Here is a 19,729-nt window from a genome sequence, read left to right as displayed (position 1 = left end):
CCGCTGGTGCACAGAGAAACAAAACACAGGAAATTTCGCTCAGTGTCCATTCTTTATAATCTCTATTCGCTGGGCTAACCATCTCTATCCCTCATGCCCATAACCCTTAGATTATCCTCTATCTTGATCTTCTTTTCAGCCTTCGGCCTTCAGGTTTACAATCATATGATATTCTGGGAGCCCTACTACTGTCCATGCACAAGATATGACCCAGCCAGGTCAGTATCCAGCTCTATATAGCTGACAAATCAGCTTCTTCTGTGAGTTCGTCTAGAACAGAGGTGCTCAAACATTTTCATTTGGAGGGCCGGAAATTACGAGGATGAACAGTTGTGGGCTACAGTTATACTAAAGATGATTCCTCAAAAAAGAAATTAATTTATGCACTTATTTTCAGTAAATATTTCGCTGTTATCATGTATTTAATTTTACTTCTGATACTAGACAATTTGGGATCCTTTTATTATAGGATATCTCTTAATTTTCGTCAAGTTTGACAAACGATTCTGACGTCACAACATGGCCGACGTAACCCAACACGACGAGTAAATAAAACTCACTGAGATATCACCTCAACTAACCCACTAACCTTCTCACATACGTCGACGTCATGTCACTGAGATATCACCTCAACTAACCCACTAGCCTTCTCACATACGTAGACCTCATGTCACTGAGATATCACCTCAACTAACCCACTAGCCTTCTCACATACGTAGACCTCATGTCACTGAGATATCACCTCAACTAACCCACTAACTTTCTCACATACGTCGACCTCATGTCACTGAGATATCACCTCAACTAACCCACTAACCTTCTCACATAAGTTGACCTCATGTCACTGAGATATCACCTCAACTAACCCACTAACTTTCTCACATAAGTGGACCTCATGTCATTGAGATATCACCTCAACTAACCCACTAACCTTCTCACATACGTCGACCTCATGTCACTGAGATATCACCTCAACTAACCCACTAACCTTCTCATGTCACTGAGATAACACCGCAACTAACCCACTAACCTTCTCACATACGTCGACCTCATGTCACTGAGATATCACCTCAACTAACCCACTAACCTTCTCACATAAGTTGACCTCATGTCACTGAGATATCACCTCAACTAACCCACTAACCTTCTCACATATGTCGACCTCATGTCACTGAGATATCACCTCAACTAACCCACTAACCTTCTCACATAAGTTGACCTCGTGTCACTGAGATATCACTTCAACTAATCCACTAACCTTCTCACATATGTCGACGTCATGTCACTGAGATATCACCTCAACTAACCCACTAATCTTCTCACATACGTCGACCTCATGTCACTAAGATATCACCTCAACTAACCCACTAATCTTCTCACAAACGTCGACCTCATGTCACTGAGATATCACCTCAACTAACCCACTAATCTTCTCACATACGTCGACGTCATGTCACTGAGATATCACTTCAACTAACCCACTAACCTTCTCACATACATCGACCTCATGTCACTGAAATATCACCTCAACTAACCCACTAACCTTCTCACATACGTCGACCACATGACATCACCCCATTCTCCAATCTAGCCAACATATATTCTCATAAACACACTACCGATATCCTAGTCATATAGATGGACATTTTGAAAGAACAGTGCAAGCATAATTATGTAATGAAAAGGGTGGAACTAGCTTTTTGGAGGTAATAGATTTCTGATATCTGATTTCTGTTCAGTTGTGCTGAGAAGCAAGGCGTCTTGAAGATGTTTGTCACTCTAGTTCGATTTCAATTTTGATTTCTGAATTTTCATTTTAAAAAATGTTTGTTCGCATAATATAATACAGTATACGTCGATGAAAACATGGAGATCATAACTATGCCGAGCTTGGTTTTTCAAAGCTGGATACTTTTCATCTGGTGTTTAATATATAGAATTTTATCAGATCTTTAGGTTGGAAATTCCTTTCGTTGCATCATCACACTGCAAATCTAACTATTGTAATTGAAGTTCTTCCAGTGCACTGTCAACAACACATAGTGACTCCAGGAAAATTCTCTCAATATTTCACAGAAATTTATCCCTTGAATAACTTTAACTGAAATTTATTTTTTCATTACACTATATGCACCATTGATTAGTACATCTTTGCCTTGTAATTCGGTGCTCAAATCATTCAAATGTTTTGTTCAATAAACAAGAAATGTTAAGCAGGATAACCAATCTTTGTCACTGAACAATATTCACACAGGTGACTTTTTTCTTCAAGAAATTTTAGGATTTCCTGCTGTAGAGCAATCAACAATGTAAAGTATGTACCAGTCATTTCCAACTGGATGCTCTATGACGTCATAGCGGGCTTCTCTCATTCTCTGTAGCAATCCAGGTAGACACTACAGAGCAGATTGCAACACAAAGCAGTGGCATATAGCAAACCAGTACAACGTAGTGTTTGTCGTTTGGTCAACTGTCCGAAGACGGGATTGAACCTTATAAGTAACACCAATAAGGCATCATTCATGAGGCAACTAGGCCAAGAGATAATGGGGTAGGGTGGCCATAAGTAGGGTTTATAGTAAAAATGTAGTGTATTACGAATGAAGTAGGTATATCAGGGGCGTATTTTGCGGGCTACCGGGGGTAGCCCAAGGAAATTACAAAAGAAAAAGTTTATAATATAACATAATGTAATAATTTTGTATTATTAGTTTCACCATAGTAATTAAAATTAAAGTAATTGTTAGATATATTTTGTGTAATAATAGGGTCAGCGGTAGCCCAAACCCTTTAACCAGTATACGCCACTGAGGTATATGCTATTATAGTTAAATAATTCTGATATCTTTTTGTCACATTTAATACAAAGTTCATGTGGGACATACAAATCATGTTAAAACTATAAATAATAAGTAAACTATTTGTATAGAAATGAAAATGGACACATTACAACTTCCTTGCTAACAACATAATAACAAACAAAAATAACTAGAAAATATGAGAAAAACTATTTACAACGAGAAATCAATTAAATACTTTATAGAAATGAAAATGGACACATTACAACTTCCTTGCTAACAACATAATAACAAACAAAAATAACTAGAAAATATGAGAAAAACTATTTACAACGAGAAATCAATTAAATACTTTATAGAAATGAAAATGGACACATTACAACTTCCTTGCTAACAACATAATAACAAACAAAAATAACTAGAAAATATGAGAAAAACTATTTAAAACGAGAAATCAATTAAATACTTTATAGAAATGAAAATGGACACATTACAACTTCCTTGCTAACAACATAATAACTAACAAAAATAACTAGAAAATATGAGAAAAACTATTTAAAACGAGAAATCAATTAAATACTTTATAGAAATGAAAATGGACACATTACAACTTCCTTGCTAACAACATAATAACAAACAAAAATAACTAGAAAATATGAGAAAAACAATTTAAAACGAGAAATCAATTAAATACTTTATAGAAATGAAAATGGACACATTACAACTTCCTTGCTAATAACGTAATAACAAACACAGATAACGTGAAAATATGAGAAACAACAATTTAAAACAAAATTAGTAATTACTTGTATAAAAATGCATGAACAGGAATATTCAAACAGAAATAAGCAGTAATATGAGTTGCCGTCAGGAGTCAAAAGGAGAATAGTGATAACAAAGGAAGTTGTTAATAGAAAAAGAAGCAACTTCTGCAGACCTCTAGAACAATAACTAAGGAAGATGCTAGTGAAGTGCTTTGTGTGGAATGTGGCATTGTATAAGGCAGAAACATGGACATTACGAGGAATTGAAGAGACTAGAAACATTTTAAATATGGATATGGAAAACAATGGAGTAGGTGAAATGTACAGACAGAATAATAAATATAGTTGTGCTGGGAAGACTGGTTAGAATAATGCTGAAACTGATCACGAAAAGGAAAAGGAATTGGTTGGGTCACTGACTAAGGAAAAAACTGCCTGCTGAAGGTTGCACTGGAAGGAATGGTGAACGGAAGAAAAGTTCGAGGCAGGAAAAGATAACAGATGATAGACAACATTAAGATACTTGGATCAGATGCAGAGACTAAGAGGAAGGCAGAAAGTAGGAAAGATTGGAGATTGCAGGCTGCAGTGTAAGACCTGCCCTTGGTTAGAAAACTATGAATGAATAGCCTATATATGTTTTTATATGTAATTATTTTCCAGAATGTAAAAAATGGAATTTAACTGCTAATCCACACAATATTCAAGATGCGTAGTCTATGAGTCTATATTTGTATTTTACATTGCTTAAAGTTCAATAATGGCGTAAGGAATGTGTGCAGTGCACAACACTTTCGATAATGAGCTTATAATCATAATAAAGTTATCTTGAGTGAGGCATACTGTTAGCTGAATGGCTAGCTAGAGCATTGTCTTTCCATGCTGGTAACTTGGGTTCGATTCCCAGTGAGTGAAAGTGGAATTTCTGGTGGACAAAGAAAGTGTCATCTCGAATCTTCCCATTTCCCATACCAACATTTCACCGTTGTGCCATTAATCATGTGGCCAGAAGAACTACAGCTTTGTTCATCGCCCACAGATAGGGACCCTTAGGTGAATGACGGAAGTCAAGTACCTGCCATTGGTTTAAACAAAAAATTTCGAGTGAAAAATTTGGTGCCTACAGTACATCATGTCATGAGGATCTTTCTCGGAAAATGTAATTACGGTACTGTAAACAAATTTCGCAGAATAGTTTAGGAGCAAAATCGTTATAGTTTACCAAGACTGAAGTCTATACTTCGTATGATACCGGTAACAAATATTTAGTCTAATGTGTAAAAGATTCTAAACAGTGAAATATATTTTTGTATGGGAACCGGTTACATAAACAAATATTCCATGAGAGCGACGCTGCTATTTTCGCATTAGGCGGGAAAACATGAGCGTATGAAACTAGTTTAAATTCAAGGCAAGGGCGACATTACTTTGACATCATTATTGGATAATGAAAGCAAACGGTCTAATCATGTGATACTGTATCTGTATGTAGCTTTTTATTACACACACACACACCCTACCATATGGCAATTGGCAACGTAGACATACAAGATGTTTTAACCAATTGGATGACTCGATAGAACGCGAGAGACGCCGGTTAAAAAAACAGTTGCGTAGTTATATAATAATTGCATACAAGATAACTAGGCAAGAAGAGTAACAAAAGTGATTTCTTCGTGTATGGTGGAGTTATTTAGCGCGTTAGACGTTGGTATAGAAGCAACTGGATACCAATTGTAAGTATTTTTAAAAATGTTGAACAAATTGCGTATAGGCCTACACTTTTGGTCTCGTAATTAAAGGTTAGCGAAAGATTTTCTAAAGTAAAATGTAGAACAGAAAGTTTGAATTTCATAATTGTTACGCTTGCAATTAAACTACCGACCCGTCCGCATACTATATTTTGTCTTCACCGACACATTTTATTGATAAAAAGATTAATTATAATTAGGCATACCACGAGATTACAATACACATTGTAATTGAGAAGATATTTTACGTTCTTAGTTTTGTTACATTCTGTATACGTGGGTAGGCCTATTTTTTTGGACATGATACGCTTATGGATAATGTACGTATCCATGGTATGCTGCTGAGCTGCCTGAGAATCTGATGCTGGTGTGCCGGTATTAGTGAATTTCAGAAAATTGTAATAAATATTGCATAAGTAATGGGTTTCCTAGACTGAAGATATTTGTGAGGATTTTCGATTTGTTACATTTATGACGAAGAGCTATGTTTCTGTGGTGTAATTAAATTTCAATGAATACCGTGCCGTAGAGCATATTATTGGAACATACGACGTTGTTGTTAGAATATCGTACCTATAGTTACTGCCTGATGTTAAACATAATAGGTAGGCCCGTAAATTTAAATATAGGCTACGCATAAGGCGATTTTTTTACCCACTTTCTTGCTTTATTTCATTATCTTCTCCAAAACCTGTAACTTAAACAGTACCGGTACCCACAGGCCTATTAGAGCCTTGTTCACGCAATTGTGTCGTGTTGAAATTAATAGGTAGGCCTACATAATAACTTTACTAACCAACCTGACCTTAACCTCAACAAACTTCGTAATTTGTAATTGCATGTTTGACAGTTCGTAAATAGCATATTGTTTTTCTTGAATTTCTTCCGAATTATCTCGAACGAATTCCTCAGTACCGGTGCACCTGTTAAACACACATTTTGGGCATTCACAATATCGCACCACGACTTCGTTGTAATTTGTGTTTGAATTTTTTGATGTTCCAAAATTTATTTTTATGGATTGCGATTTCTTCGTTTGGAAGTAATAACTAATAAATATCTGATGCGTCAGTGCCGGTAGGAAATTTTATTCCCTGATAGACCTATTTGAACTTTATATTTTAGGCCTATTTATTAAGTTGAGTTATGTGGTTTGTTTCATAATAAATTGAAAGCTGCTAAAATGATAGCTGTAATCTTAATGTAATGTTCAGCAGACATTAAGGAAATGGTATCTCCATTAATGAGTTTAATGATGGAGCCACAGATTTACTGTCCGTTACTCAGGAGAAGACGAGCGGAAAGAATGTGACCTTCTTGACTATCGGTGTTGATTATTATAAACATCGCTCAGATAAGCATCCCAGTAGGCAGGTTATTACTCGTGCAGGAAACATGAGTAACAATGCGTATGGAAATTAAAGCTAAGTTGAACAGAAGGAGACCTAATGTTTCCGCTTACTGCAGTACAAATATTGAACGTGTTGTCGTACGTTATCTGTTCACATCCCTTCCTCCTCAGTCCGCTCTCGTCTTCTAAGTCACCGACAGTATCTAGCCCACTAAGATACGTGATGACGTAAGGAGGTCATGAAGTATTGGACAAGATAATGCCTAGCTTTCACGTATGTGAGTTCGTGCACGCAATGTCAGTACATTACATATCTCACACTATAGGCAGGGTGAAAGAATTTGAGAATAAACTGGAGAATTTGCTACGGTAGCTTTGAATCGTGCCGTTACAGTTACGACCAAATTGAACTAAATACACAATGTCGCCAACATAAGAACATAGATGAGGGGCTCGCGACAGGAACAGTTTTGCTGTGACGCATGCGCGGACCTCTCATGCAATGGCAGCGTGATCCTTACTTGAATTTATTTTCGAGTGTACATTCCAGATCAAATCAAGAAAATCCCCGTCTTGCTCCAGTTATACATTTTGAATATTATATGAAGGTTAGGTTTGGTTAGTTTAGGTTTTTATTAACCAAGTCCACGCATGCGCAGACAGCCAAGATCTTGTCGGTCATGGCCCTTAATGATAGTTTTTGTTTCGTAATATTGGTAAACAATAATATGATGAAAGCAGCGAATAATTTCACAGCCACTAAAAGTTGTCTTCGTAAAAGACGAGGTATTTTCTCTAGACCACAAATAAAACGACAACGCGGTCATAATTACGTACCTAATAGCCTACTTTGGTGAACATTAACTGGAAATTTACTTTCCTTCATTTGAATGATATTCCCTGAAACATATTCCCCCCCTCCTCCCTGTATTTCGTTGCGATAACCTACTTTTAGATCGTACTACATCTGCAGTTTCTTTTGCTGTATTCAAAATACCGCCGTTGTACTGCATAAACCTTGCACTTGACTAATGGAGCGAATTATTTAAGAATGTAGTTGCGAATTTTACTACCATCATTTCGATTGTTTTTTGTTTGACATGGCTCGGTATTGGCCCGGTGACTAGTGGTCAGTGAGCAACGTCAAATATCTACTTTTTTAAGTTGGTTATTTAACGACGCTGTATCAACTACGAGGTTATTTAGCGTCGATGAGATTGTTGATAGCAAGATTGTACTTGGCGAGATGAGACCGAGGGTTTGTCATAGATTACCTGGCATTCACTTAACGGTTGGGGAAAACCTCGGAAAAACCCACCCAGGTAATCAGCCCAAGCGGGTATCAAACCCGTGTCTGAGCGCAACTTCAGACCTACAGGCAAGCGCCTTAACCGACTGAGCCATGCCGGTGGCTCTGTGCATATTATCCAGCTGTTTCTACTACTGAATATATGCCAAGGTGAAATCCAGTCTATTAAATATTGATAATTTATCGATTATGCAAATTGGACCAATAATAAATGCCATTCAAATCGCACATCCTGTTTGTTTTTCAGTTATTGAGCAATATTTTTACAGCATATGACTATCAGAGAATACATCCTCTTTGTTTTTCAGTTACTGAATAACATTTTTACAACTACTGAATAATATTTTTACAACATTTGCTTATCAGAGATTGCATGTAATGAACAAACACATTTTCTGTGTGATTAAGCACTTCTGAGATATCAAGGTCATTTTCTGTTTCTTAATAATATTCCACATCTTTTTTAATTGCTAAGTTTAAAGAAATACATTTTATCAGTTATTTAACAATGCTGTTATCAGTTTTGTCATTAGATAATGCTAGTGCAATTGATAACGAGATAGTATTTTGGGATAAGAATCTGTGGTGGATTTGTCATTGGATTTTCTGCTGACAATTTTATGTAGTTGGAGAAAACCTTGAAAGAAGTGCAATGAAGTAATCTGTATCTAAACCACTGATATCTCTTTAAAAAAAAAAAAAGAGCTGAGATAGCTCGTTGTGAATAAATTTTATATGCAATTGTCTTTTTTTTTTCTACAGAATAAACAATGGCTCCAAAATACAAGCTGATATACTTCCCAAGCAAGGCCATAGGTGAGCCTATTCGTTACCTGATGGCCTATGGCGGAATAGAGTACGAGGACTTCCGCTTTGAACGTGAGAAGTGGCCAGAAATCAAGCCATGTAAGTTTTGAAAGGGGATTTGGAAATATATGTTAGTGGCAGTGGTGGTGAAGAGGATTGGAAAGAACAAAATGGTGTTGTAAATAAAGGCAATGCAGCCCTCCCAACAGTTGAAGTAAATATTTAAGTTATATTTGTAGAGTGATTGAAGTAAATATAATGCTGAAATCTGGGGAAATTATTCGTAATTACCTATATATCGATCGGATAAGATCCAAATTTTGTAATACATATAAGAAGTCGGTATGGATAGTATCATGGGGACTAATTTGGTTAAAAGAATTAATTATTGAAGTTACATTATGGAAAAGGAAAAAATGTACAATATTTTGTGCATGGCAAGAATAAGATCAAATTGGCTAAGAGAATAAAATGCAGAGTTAGCAGATTACATTGGATATGACAAGAAATGGGATTAATGTATATAGGGTGATCCATTTGAGAAGACATAAAATAAAATCACTGTAACATGAGAACTGTTGCTGTTTATTGTTAAATAATTTGTACATGCAGTTTAGAAGAATGGGAGTTTTGTCCAGATTAGACGTCAACGTGCCCACCATTGCGAACATGACACAGTTCATATCTTGAGGCTAATTCCTCCCATGTGTGATCTTAACATCTCAGGGGTAACTTTCTCAAAAGCTGAGATACCCTTTGCTGTGAGATCATGAATATCCCTGGGTCACTGTGCATAGACATCAGAGACAGGCAAAACCTCATTTAGGTCTGCCCATAACTGTTTACTTTCGTGAATGGGCTTATGCACGGTATTGCTTGCCTGTCGTGAACCTTTTCTCACAAGCAGTGTGGTTGCACGTGACTCCAAAACAGTTCAGTGACCTGAAGGACTGTTTTGTTTTGCCGACCTGTCCCAAACTGCTGCTTTCAGGTGCATGATAAATATCAACCGAGTCTTATCCAAATCCAACAGAAAGCAAACAGATATAGTTTTAGACACACTATTGAAAACTTAATTACCGTCTTCTGAAACTTAATAAATACAAAGAAAACTATTTCTCGTCAGCATAATATCCATTAAATGCCAACAGTTATTACAAATTATTTACAGCTTCCATTTCACCATAGCAATATAATAATGTAATGCAAACTCTTCAAACTTTAAGCTTCATAAATAAAAAGAAATCTATCCCTCAGAAGTTAAATAGCAAATCATTATTCCGAAGAACAAAAAACTTTTTTATATTTTACAGGTCTTCATGAGGCCTTTAATTGCTGATCAGGAAAAAATTAAAATGGAATTTTTTCTTATAATAGTTGTTGATATTCATAATAATTGTTACCAATGTATTTTCAACATCTTCCCTTCCCTTTTCTCTCCCCTTTCTTTTTCTTTCCCCTTTTCTTTTCTTTTCCCTTTCCTTTCCTTTCATTCCAATTTCCTTTTCCCCTTCCTCTTTCCTTTTCTTTTATTTCTCTCCCCTTACCTTTCCTTTGTCTTTTGTTTTCTTTTCTTTCCCCTCTCCCATTCCTTTCCGTCCTTTCCCCTTCTCTCTTCTCCTTTTCTTTCCTTTTTTTTTTAACTAGTCACTTACTTACTTACAAATGGCTTTTAAGGAACCCGAAGGTTCATTGCCGCCCTCACATAAGCCCGCCAGCGGTCCCTATCCTGTGCAAGATTAATCCAGTCTCTATCATCATATCCCACCTCCCTCAAATCCATTTTAATATTATCCTCCCATCTACGTCTCGGCCTCCCTAAAGGTCTTTTTCCCTCCGGTCTCCCAACTAACACTCTATATGCATTTCTGGATTCGCCCATACGTGCTACATGCCCTGCCCATCTCAAACGTCTGGATTTAATGTTCCTAATTACGTCAGGTGAAGAATACAATGCGTGCAGTTCTGTGTTGTGTAACTTTCTCCATTCTCCTGTAACTTCATCCCGCTTAGCCCCAAATATTTTCCTTAGCACCTTATTCTCAAACACCCTGAACCTATGTTCCTCTCTCAGAGTGAGAGTCCAAGTTTCACAACCATACAGAAGAACTGGTAATATAACTGTTTTATAAATTCTAACTTTCAGATTTTTGGACAGCAGACTGGATGATAAGAGCTTCTCAACCGAATAATAACACGCATTTCCCATATTTATTCTGCGTTTAATTTCCTCCCGAGTGTCATTTATATTTGTTACTGTTGCTCCAAGATATTTGAATTTTTCCACCTCTTCGAAGGATAAATCTCCAATTTTTATATTTCCATTTCGTACAAAATTCTGGTCACGAGACATAATCATATACTTTGTCTTTTCGGGATTTACTTCCAAACCGATCGCTCTACTTGCTTCAAGTAAAATTTCCGTGTTTTCCCTAATCGTTTGTGTATTTTCTCCTAACATATTCACGTCATCCGCATAGACAAGAAGCTGATGTAACCCGTTCAATTCCAAACCCTGCCTGTTATCCTGAACTTTCCTAATGGCATATTCTAGAGCGAAGTTAGAAAGTAAAGGTGATAGTGCATCTCCCTGCTTTAGCCCGCAGTGAATTGGAAAAGCATCAGATAGAAACTGACCTATACGGACTCTGCTGTATGTTTCACTGAGACACATTTTAATTAATCGAACTAGTTTCTTGGGAATACCAAATTCAATAAGAATATCATATAATACTTCCCTCTTAACCGAGTCATAAGCCTTTTTGAAATCTATGAATAACTATGTACTGTACCCTTATACTCCCATTTTTTCTCCATTATCTGTCGAATACAAAAAATCTGATCAATAGTCGATCTATTACGCCGAAAACCGCACTGATGATCCCCAATAATTTCATCTACGTACGGTGTTAATCTTCTCAAAAGAATATTGGACAAAATTTTGTACGACGTCAACAAAAGTGATATTCCTCGAAAGTTACCATAGTTGGTTTTGTCCCCCTTTTTAAAAATAGGTACAATTATGGACTCCTTCCATTGTTCTGGTACAATTTCCTTTTCCCAAATAGCAAGTACAAGTTTATAAATTTCGCTATATAATGCACTCCCACCCTCTTAACTAGTCACAAGTTAAGAAATATTACTATTTTGTTGAGTCAGATACATTTTGCAGGAAAATGAAATGTATAATTATCTTATTTTATTAAATTCTGTAGTGCAATAAATTGTAAAGTTATGTTACTTTAATCAAGAATTTTCTGCCGTAATTTACCAGAAAGTACAGACTTTTTGAAGTGATTAAATAAATAACCAATGAACTTAGATTTCAAACTAGTACTGTTTCATGATAACCATGATATCTGAATGCAAGTCACTCTGTAATACGAGCACACAGGCAGGTTTTCTCGGGTCCCGCCTGGACTCGGCTTATAAAACCTGGGCTGAATGGACCAGTCCTAAATTTTAACCTGCTCTGCAGCTGTGCCGGAATCAAAGCCTGACAGCAGGCAGTTACAGGCGTGCTTTGCCAGTGTCTGATAAACATCATTCTTCACAAAACCCTGTTTAAGAAGTCTTCTTCCTCCATATAACTGAACACAATGGATGTAAATGTGAAGTGTTACTTGTGATCAACTTCATATAGTGCCTGAACGCATTGCATTCAATAGGGGTAGAGTCTTAAGTGTTTTCTAACGATACATTGACATGTTGTGTATGGCATAGCGATCTTTGCAGACAGCCGTCTAAACTTTTCTTGGGACTTCCTGACAGCAGCTTTGGTTTCAGGAACACACGGCCACTAGTATGTGGCATATTAACAATCCCCTCCCCCAGTCGGGATTAAAACAGTTTAAGATTTAAGCTTGTCTCCTTCCATATACATCCTTGCTTGGTTGTCATTCCCTAATTCAGTGTGCTTAGTTTCAGTGGAGTGTGTACAAGTGAGTGATGGACTGCTATAGTCCCGTCGCTCTTATTTCCTGCAGCCAATCACGTTGCAGGTCGGCTACATTTAAACGTGTGCATCTTGTGATTTGCTGATGATGACGTTATGCTTTTCCTAAGGCTCAATAAATACTTAATATAATCGCCCGCCATTTTTTCTCTTTAGTTGGCGTTCGCAGAAAACACACAAGGACGTTATTTGCTGCTCAATTATTTGCTGAATTACAGTGCGTTTGATTTATTATCATAGGCGCTACGACATGATAATGTTCAATGGTGTGGCAAATAGATTCCTCGTCTGGTAGCTCGTCAACGAAAGAACAAAAATGGCGAACGATACTACCTACCTAGACTTTATAGAGCCTTTACTTCCTAAGGGTACTAAAACGTTGATGATGGTAGACTAGCTGGTAGAGTAGCTGGTAGCAGTAGTGGGGAAATGAATCGCTAGAATCATATGACACCGCACACGTTGACTCATGGATGGTCGCTTTACTGCTAGCTTTCCAGCACGCTGTAAGCTCCAAGAATGGTTTCAGTCATTCTTTCAAGCTTGCAGCGCAAGTCTCGGCGTGGAGCAGAGAGGCATTGGAGAGGTGATCTGTGGACCAGGTGTCAATGATGACTTGTGTAATTAGTAGAGACGACTTTTATCAATTATTTGTGTAATTCGTGCTTTTTAATTTACACAGATTTGTGTTCTATTTTAAACTACGCGCGTGTGGTTTAGTTTTGACGTTAATTGGCCGTAACTCAGTAACCAGTAAAGATTTTGAGCAGTGGTAACTTTTAAAACGAATTTCTATTCTTACTCAACATCTTTCTCGCTTTGACCCCCCATCTAACGTGAAAAACAAAAAAGTTTACCGCTTACCGTAAATTTTTTTCTGTGAGCAGATCACTTCAAAGTTAGTATTTTTTTTCTCACTTTTAAAAACAATATTTTGACTTCGAATTGTTTTCTATGCTTCCCTTGGACATTGACCTATCAATACAAAAAATTGCAGCGCGATTGTTTGAATATCATAGATTCTACGACGTGATAATGTTAAACGGAGTAGGAAATATCATTCTTGGCTACTCCGACTATCAGCCAGCGGCCTGTCAAGCTCCGTCTTGAGCATACCGCTTGCTTCACTCGTGGCGGGAATCCTGTGTCAGTGGTTGTAAAGTTTTAAAACACTGCACACATTGGATTGGATTATTTTACGACGCTTTATCAACAGCTTAGGTTATTTAACATCTGAATGAAATGAAGGTGATAATGCCGGTGAAATGAGACTGGGGTCCAGCACCAAAAGTTACCCAGCATTTGCTCGTATTGGGTTGAGGGAAAACCCCGGAAAAAACCTCAACCAGGTAACTTGCCCCGACCGGGATTCGAACCTGGGCCACCTGGTTTCGCGGCCAGACACGCTGACCGTTACTCCACAGGTGTGGACCACACATTGAATGTAGAAAAACTTATTGCTCGTGTGTTCGAAAGATCTGCCACGACATTAACTTTTCGTATAGATTCAAAACTGGAGGTAGAATTTAATTAAGTTTTTCATTACAAACTACTAATGAATTTGGATGAATGGACATCGTCGTTCACCAATAGGCCTGATTTGGAGTCTTCGAATTCATTTCAAGAGTTTAATCGCTTCTTCTGTATGTGCCTTAATACCACGAAAAATAAAAAAAAATAAACAAATAAATAATAACTAATATCAATCAAATTATTGAGAATGTTCACTAGGCACTATTTTGTAAGAATTGTACAGTTTACCTCGGTGTGAGTATAAGCCGTTCTTCCTGCAAAATAGGATTCCCTGCCAATTTTTCCAAGCCTTCTGTATGAAATCTTTGGTTAAATAGAGAAGATAATCGAAAGTTTCCATTTCCACTCTCGGGTAGCTAATGAATTTTTCTGGAAGTTCCGCAGATATTTAAAAAGATAATATTCACCAAACGCTACCCTTTCATTATTTATAGGGTGAAGGGAACACTCTCGAGAAAAGAATTCTTGTAATAATAACCACTTTGATTCTGCACTGTCTAATAAATCAAATTCGTCCTCACTACTGGAATCCCTTGCGATATCAAGTCTACATAGAGATTCCAAGGAGATGACCTAATCAGCTGTGAGTCAGCTGAGAGATTAAAGCGACCTGCAAACAAGCTCCAATTTGTGCACACCAAGCTTACTTGTCTTTCATAACACTGATAGCGGAGCCTTCCAGCTTTAAAGCTAGGCGCCAACGTGTTCGTACCCTAAGACTTAAGCAAAGAGGAGGGGTCACGCCGGGAATAACAGCGTTGCGACTATAGGATCACCTATTGCCATAGCTGATGTAGATTGTGATCTTACCAATACCGATCCGTGGCATAAAAAATGAAAATGAAATTCTGAAAAATAACTTCAATAATCGGAGTAATGGTATTACTTGGCATTTGTTTTGTTGCAGCAATGCCTTTTGGGAAGACTCCTGTACTCGAAATTGATGGCAAGCAGACTCACCAGTCAATTGCTATTTGTCGCTACCTCGGCAAAAAGTTGGGACTGGCTGGCAGTGATGACTTAGAGGCATTGGAGATTGACGCTATTGTTGATACCTTCAGTGATTTCAGACAGCGTAAGACATTTTTCTTGATTTAAAAGTCTTATAAATTTCCAGCTTTCCCGTACATAGCACCTAGAGCAGAGCTGCAGAACTGGGGAAGAGAGAGGTGAAAGCATGGGGAAAGAGTTTGTTCCCCGTCCACAATCATGTGTGACAATAATATTCCTGTTATAATCTGTCATAGGGCTTGTCTTTTTTTAGGGTAAATAAAAAAAGTCAAAATAATAACAATAGTAATAATAAACAGAATCATCAAATTGTAACACAAACAACATTCAGTGTATTCCATCAGAATATAAGAAGTATAAGAAATAAGACTGATGAACTCATTGCATCCTTTGATTCCTAATATTTAAATCCGAATGTTCTATGTATTACCGAACACCATATGAAATGTTGTTGTTGTCTAGTGCCTTGCATTTGGCAATGAAGCCATTAGCAGTCGTGCTTTCCAATACTTTCGAACTATAGTTTCTCCTGATCTTAATGCTTCACAGGTCTTCAAGTGGTCTTCATTCATATGGTTTTCATGTAACTGTTTTCTTAACAGGCACCAGTTTTTACACTGTGGCAGTTACATCACCCGACGTAAACCCCCATTATGCAAGGGGGACCATACCTGTCGTTGGTCAACGGGTCCTTCGGACCTAGCCGGGAGGACTAAATAGATGTTATTTAGATCCACCGACCTTTCCCTCATGTGCCGCTGAGGGACGCTGTTGTGCTGTGATAGGCCAGCACATATGTAAATGGCATTTCCTCCATCTTAGATGAAACAGTTATACCACTGTGGCTCAGTCCCCAGATCCTCATCTGTTAAAAGCAGGGTGTACTACGGGCAGGTTGAGGTTGGGAATTGGGTAGGAGAGGCTATAGGAGGCGCATCACTACTCCTTACACCCCTTGTTTGTTTGTCGCAGGAAGGATATAAATTAGGTGCTAGTTACTGCAGACAGACTCTTGAGGATGGAGGCATGGATGTTTTTCTCAGATCTGACCTTAATTTAAAAAATATCGATCTTTCACATTTTTGCAAAGACAGGTATTTAGAAATACGAATAATTGTCTCTTCAATTTTGGTTGGTAGCATGGAACCAAAGTTTCATCTAAAGTTATGATACGTCGAAGGAAATGCTCGCCTTCACGTCCATTGCGTTCCAAGTGCAATCTCACTGTCTCCATTCTCTGCCTCTTTAAGATTGTGTAGAACCCACCAAGCACAGATTTTCCTCATCTTTAACTTCTTCTTAAATATTGAAGAATCGTAGGTACCAGGAACAATTCCAACTTCCCTTGCTAGTTCAATATAAGTCCAACAACGTTGTTCTTTCAGCAGTGCTCTTACAGTGTTCACATGTCGCTTACCGATTGCAATCTGCCAGCTCCACATTTTTTATGAACATCTTTCCTCCCATTGCGAAATGCATGTGCCCACCTAGCAATGGTATGATACGGTGAAGTCTCTCTACCACAAGCTTCCAGTAATGCTGTATGGCATTGTCGAGCATTCTTACCTCTTGCTATCTGAATTTTAATTAAGCATCTATGTTCGTATTTGCTAAACATTTTAGAGCACTACAGATAACAGTCTACAAAGTAAACTTGCTACAAATATCTTATAAATGAGATTACTGTCTTCAAACTCACAGATAACACATATCAGATGCTCTTGTTTCTCATTGTTATCAGCTTGCATCATTTACCGCTGTTAGCACCACATACAAACATTGTTGCCACTAAATATTGAATGACCCATGGATATGTCAACATATATGTCGAACATGCAGTAAGGCCACAAAGGGGGAAAAACACTAGAGGAGGAGGATTCGATCCGGTGCTGTGGGTCGGCGTAGCTCAGTGGTTAGAGAACTTGGTATGAAGAACCAAGGATCTGGGTTCGATCTCTGGCACTGAAGTGAATTTTTCTTCTCTAATAATTGTTACTGTAACAGATAAATTCTGTAGGACCAAAAATTAATCTTTACGTAGATTCTTCACCCAACATTGCATATACTGCGGAATCCCGACTACCAAGCCACTCAATTGAGTGCGCTCCTTGTATAATGACAGTTGACTTAATATGTCAACATATATGTCGAACATGGAGTAGGGCCACAAAGGGGGGGGAAAAACACTAGAAGAGGGGGATTCGATCTGTTGGTGTGGATTGAACTTAGGCGTAGCTCAGTGGTCAGAGCGCTTGGTACATAGAACGAAGGACTCGGGTTCGATCCCTGGAGCGAATTTTTCTCTAATAATTATTGTTACCGTAACAGATAAATTCTGTAGGACCAAAAATTAATCTTTACGTAGATTCACCATTTTAAGTAAATATATCCAGAGCAGTAATCACTACAGCAGTCTTGAAATACAAACCAACAGGGAAATTGCTACTACTGTCAGTTTTATTGTTTCAGAAATTGCCCTTTATCACTATGATACGGATGAAGCAGTCAAGGAAAAATTATGGGGACCACTGAAGGATGAAATTGTGCCTTATTACCTGGGAAAGTTTGATGAAGTTGTGAAGAAGAATGGAGGATATTTTGTTGGTGGGAAGGTAAATATTAGATAACTATTTTCGTGAAGTATATGTTCTTTTTAATTAAAGTGACTATTAACATGGCCCATATTTGAGTTACTGATGTACACGATAATTTACATCTTTCTTTTTGTAGTAATGCTCACATTTTTTTTATATAATACTAGGCAACTGAATTGTTGTTGGATACCTAAATGTAGTCTTGATAAATCTGTGAATAATTATGAGGTGATGACTAGGGCGTGACATTGGTATATTTGTACGACTCATGAGCATACTGCACGATGCATCATCTTGCACTGTCTCTGTTTACTGTTCGCTCGTACAGTGAGACTCGAGCAGTTTGACTTGCTCCTGCTCGAGTAACAACGTTCAGGAATGAGTGCCCTGGGTGCCTTTTCCTCCTGTTCCAATTTTAACACGATGGGGATCATGGCTGGAAGCTTGTGCATACTTTCACAATAATTTTTCCAGCGTAAAAGGAGTCATACAGACGTTAGATGGAAACGATGCAGCTTCCATAAATATTGACCAACCTTTTCTTGGTGACCCAAATATTAAACAACAGTATGAATATATTTCATCTAATTTTTTATTTATCTTCTCTCTACAATCAAATGGTGTGAAATTACTGGAGCAAATTTCGATAGTAAATAATCTCTTCTCAAAAGTGAATGTTCTGCAAGATGATATAAGTAAAAAGGTGTGTGCGAAAATGAACACAGTAATACAAAAAAAAAAAACAACGATGGTTTCAATTCATTATGCAAAATTGCAAGAGTTTTGTCAAATGACTCTTATAAACCTGACATAGAAATGAATGATGTGAAATATTTTACATAATATGCACCCTTAGTTTGAGCCGATGTTGAATGCATTTTTTCCACATACAAGGTTATACTATCAGACACTTGGTGGTCATTCTCACTTGAAACTTTGAAAATTAAGGTTGTTTATTGCAGCAGGAACCGAAACCAAGCAAACAACATGCAAGAAAAGTAAGCTTTGGAGTAGATGTGATAAATTAATGTAACAGTTAAATACAGGGAAAGCAAAATTGTACGTCATACATGTTTTCGGTATTCTAAAACTGTAAAATGCAAAGGCCTAAAACAAAAAATATTTTCAGACTTAATGTTTTACCACATTTGTGACTATTTAGGTATGATTTGCAACAATTATTCTCTACCTCATCAGCATTTTAGAAATCTCCGATATTAGCCCTTGTATAAAATGATTGCATTGTTTTGATTTTATAATACGCAGTAATTGTATACAAAACATGGAACGAGCCTGCTTAGGTGTGTGTCAAATCCGCTTCTGCTGTCTGTACTTGAAACACATTTACTACATTCTGTCCAGCGTCGTGTGTTCACCTTCAATCGACCTCAAACTAATACAAATATACTGATGTCACGGCACCAGTGATGACATCAAAAATTTCCACGGAAGTCGTTTTATTTTAAAATTAAAATACCTTTTTCCACAATCATGCTCTTTTTGCATATTTACCATCATTGTTGCAAACGGAATGCTGGAACTCGAGGTTCATATAATCCATAATGTGTTTTCAATTTAAAACTTTCATATAAAATATTCTTACAATTTAATAGCTTTTTACTTATTTGAACAATTCACACACATAAAAGACAGTCATATCCAGTAACTAAAACAAAAGAATATAAAAAAATGGTCACCTGTAAAATTACACATTGCCATTAACAAAATGACAAACCCATACATAACATAAATACAGATATGGAAATCCTACACATACAACCCAAAAATCATAAACTCAACACACTAGAACAATATGAAATATACAGACACACTAAAACACACCCCAATCGAATTCT

The 19,729-nt window shown here is 37.2% G+C and overlaps 2 protein-coding genes across 2 annotated transcripts in view; both read left to right on the top strand.

Annotated features, from left to right (window-relative positions):
* The window catches only part of LOC138698980 (glutathione S-transferase-like), a 37,423-nt gene that overhangs the window by 15,645 nt on the left and 2,049 nt on the right, over positions 1 to 19,729 (top strand). Inside the window, exons 6-8 of the mRNA XM_069825167.1 lie at positions 8,744 to 8,879; positions 15,176 to 15,343; positions 17,749 to 17,891. Coding sequence (XP_069681268.1) covers positions 8,744 to 8,879; positions 15,176 to 15,343; positions 17,749 to 17,891 — 447 coding nt within the window. The remainder of the gene's footprint in view (positions 1 to 8,743; positions 8,880 to 15,175; positions 15,344 to 17,748; positions 17,892 to 19,729) is intronic.
* LOC138698979 (uncharacterized) overlaps positions 5,166 to 19,729 on the top strand; it is a 54,156-nt gene continuing 39,592 nt past the window's right edge. The window contains exon 1 of the mRNA XM_069825166.1: positions 5,166 to 5,298. The gene's annotated coding sequence lies outside the window, so the exon portion shown is untranslated. The remainder of the gene's footprint in view (positions 5,299 to 19,729) is intronic.

This window comes from Periplaneta americana, chromosome 4 (assembly GCF_040183065.1).
Source record: "Periplaneta americana isolate PAMFEO1 chromosome 4, P.americana_PAMFEO1_priV1, whole genome shotgun sequence".
Classification (NCBI taxonomy): domain Eukaryota; kingdom Metazoa; phylum Arthropoda; class Insecta; order Blattodea; family Blattidae; genus Periplaneta; species Periplaneta americana.
Note: the sequence above shows the minus strand (reverse complement) of the source record. Positions and strands in the feature narration are given on the sequence as shown.